At 21.7% G+C, this 3,051-nt stretch overlaps 1 protein-coding gene across 8 annotated transcripts in view; it reads right to left on the reverse strand.

Annotated features, from left to right (window-relative positions):
* Positions 1-2,205, reverse strand: part of LOC102674095 (solute carrier family 2, facilitated glucose transporter member 1-like) — an 18,613-nt gene extending 16,408 nt beyond the window's left edge. The window contains exons 1-2 of one of the 8 annotated variants that reach the window (XM_031513802.1): positions 1,814-2,205; positions 503-691 (exon numbers count right to left, since the gene is read on the reverse strand). In XM_031513802.1, the coding sequence (XP_031369662.1) occupies positions 503-681 (179 nt within the window). In that variant the 5' untranslated portion in view covers positions 682-691; positions 1,814-2,205. Of the gene's footprint in view, positions 1-502; positions 696-1,813 lie in introns of all 8 variants that reach the window. The other 7 variants (XM_006622707.2, XM_006622706.2, XM_031513803.1 and 4 more) reach the window with 7 other exon arrangements.
* Positions 2,206-3,051: the final 846 nt, after the last annotated feature.

Raw genomic sequence — 3,051 nt, forward strand, 5'->3', positions numbered from 1 at the left:
AAGTGTTATTATTTAATATATAATGCTAAATGATATTTAAATTTTAAAAATAAATGATTATTCATATTCCACTTTCTATATGTGCATAGAAAAATATTGTATGTTTATATCATATATACTTTGATCTTCAATTATTTATTTTAGACTTAATACTACTTCTATATAAATTTCAGTTAATATTCAAAATCAATTTATTTTTTTTATATTTTTTATATACATATATCTAAATAACTAATTATTATGTTAATATTTATATTAAATTATTATATTACAATATTAATATTTAATAATAAATAATGATTTATTGTAATTTTTACGTATTTATTGCAATTTACAAATAATACATGAAATATTCAAAAGTAAATTTAATAAAAATTAATAAAAATATGTTAATAATTTGAAAAAAAAATAAAAATATGTTAATATGTTTCATATATTAATATTTGAAAATATTTTAATAATTTGAAAGATTAATTAATAATTTGTGAAAAAATTTACTTACTTTTCCAGCAGAAACAGGTATAGTGGTTTCTCGAGTATAAATTGGAACATCCAAATCACTGACACTGCTACTGATACTAGGTGCTCTAGAATCTGGTCGACCACTAAGAGGGACAGAAAGATGCGTTGGCCTAAGTGGATGAGATTCTGCGATGAAACCCTCTCCAAAATCTTCATCATCTCGATCCATCTTCCTTTACAACACCAAAAGACATTTGCCTTGAAATAATCAAATTGAAAAACGAACAAATTCTTTAATTTTTTTTAATGTAGAATCAAAATACAATTTTCACTTTAAACAAAAAAAGAAAAAAACTTTTTTGTGTTTTCTAAAATTTTTTGAAACATTTTTCTATTATGAATTAATTAAAATTGATTTTAAATAAAACAATTATACTTAATTTATCAAAATATAAATACATTTATAAAATACATTTCTTTTTAAATAAAAATTATTATTAAAAATAAAAGAAAAATATAATACCATTTTATAATAATTTTATAATACCAATTTTATAATTAGAATGAAACACTAGAATTTTTTTATTAAATATTAAATATGAAATTAGATGCGTCATTAGAATAATGAAAATTGTCAATTGTGCGTCGTAAGTATTGTATGTAAAATTAGCGCGAGAATGTGACAACACTATGCTTTCCCTATCAATTATTTGGCGAAGAATCAAGGCTAGTAACTCGATGACACACTCCCCACTCCTATAGAAAATTTTATTCTACCATTCAAGAAAATTATTAGAAAACATTATAATTTTTATATTATTTATTTTACTAACTTTCACATATATCTTATTCAATTTCAATATTAGAATTCGAAATTATTTATTTAAAAATTATTTACAAATTATTGCATAGAATTTGATTTGAAACCAAATTAAAATAATATAATTATTAATTTGAAATTGTGAACTCTATTTTATTAATTCTTGAATAAAAAAATATGAAAAATATTTATCTTTACATCAAAAGATTAATTATATTTTAATGAGTACATCGACATTTTTCATAAATCATTCGACATGAATCAGCAAAAATTCTTGTATGTATTATACAACTATTACATATAATATTTATACATTCGATCAATAAACTATCATTTAAAAATTTCACGTATAAAAAAAAAAGTTATTTTCTATATAAAAGTTCTACATAAAATAAAATATATATTAATTTGCCAATTATATATTATATATTAATTTGAGCTAATTGACCATGAAAAATCAGGACATAGTCCATTGACGTCAACGAGGAATCTAAAAGCTGCCATAAGAAAAATATGACATTTTTTAATTACCTCGTGCTTAAGAGAAGTAGAATATAATAGAAGAAATAGAATGAAGAGAATAGTTCAGCAAAAATTCGTTGTTTTTCAATGAATGTATTTGCACTTTTTATGCCGCCAACTATAAATGAATGTATTGAACGTACTATCGATGAAATCGATGATAAAAGCACGAAAATACAAAGAAAAAAATATCGAAGATCAGAACATCCGTACAGCCAGGGTATGCTCTTGAGACTGAGCTAGAGGACGCATCTCGTCGTAACATCGCCGTCGTCGTCGCCGTCGGCAAGACGTAGCCGTCGGCCTCCGGCTGGATTTAATTTTAACGCATACGTCGTTAGACGAGCCTCTGACTTCCTCTAACAACGAATACAACTACGTTAATGCATTGCCTCTTCTTCCCCTTCGACTCTTCTTCTCTTCTGTGTTTCTGCATCAATTAATTCCTGCTATACTTCGCAATTGATTTCACTTGACCTGATAGTATATCCTGCCAGCAGACTCTCTATCGGACTTGTAATAATTCATAAATATTTTTCGAAGATGTTCTTTTTTTTAAATTTTTATTTACACTCTTTAAAATCATTATATTTATGTTGATTTTTATTTGTTACAAATTTGATAAAAATATTTAATATCTAATGATTTGTTATTATTTTTTTATTCATTTATAATTATATAATTTTTTCCATTTATATATATATCATATTTTCAAATTAAAATATATACGAAATATATAATTAATAACAAGCTAATAACAAGATTCTATGATAAATCATTATTAATTTTCAATTAATTTTCAATTAATTTAAAATTCATTTAATAATGTTTTCTAATGACATTGATTATATAAAAATAACATTCAATTTTAAAATCAGTTGTATGTATTAAAGATAGTTTGTTCTATTTTACAGTGACTTATACAATGATATATTGATATTTATAATAACTTTAATAATATTATCTATTTCTAATAAAGAAAAATATTGTATTTTAAATTTATTGCATTATATTATAAAAAATAAGTGAAATATGATTTGAATGATATAAAATAATATAAAATCTAATATAAAAAAATAATATAAAAAATTTGAAATATAATAAAATATATACTTACTTTAAATATATAAAATTGATTTATTATTAAAATATTGAAAAAATAATTATAATATCTTCATTTGATATTTTTTAATAATCTTCATTGAAATTTCATTTTAACTTGTTAAATTTAAAAACAATTTCTTCGC

The sequence above is a fragment of the Apis dorsata genome, unplaced genomic scaffold (assembly GCF_000469605.1).
Source record: "Apis dorsata unplaced genomic scaffold, Apis dorsata 1.3 scaffold_741, whole genome shotgun sequence".
In the NCBI taxonomy this organism is placed as follows: Eukaryota; Metazoa; Arthropoda; class Insecta; order Hymenoptera; family Apidae; genus Apis; species Apis dorsata.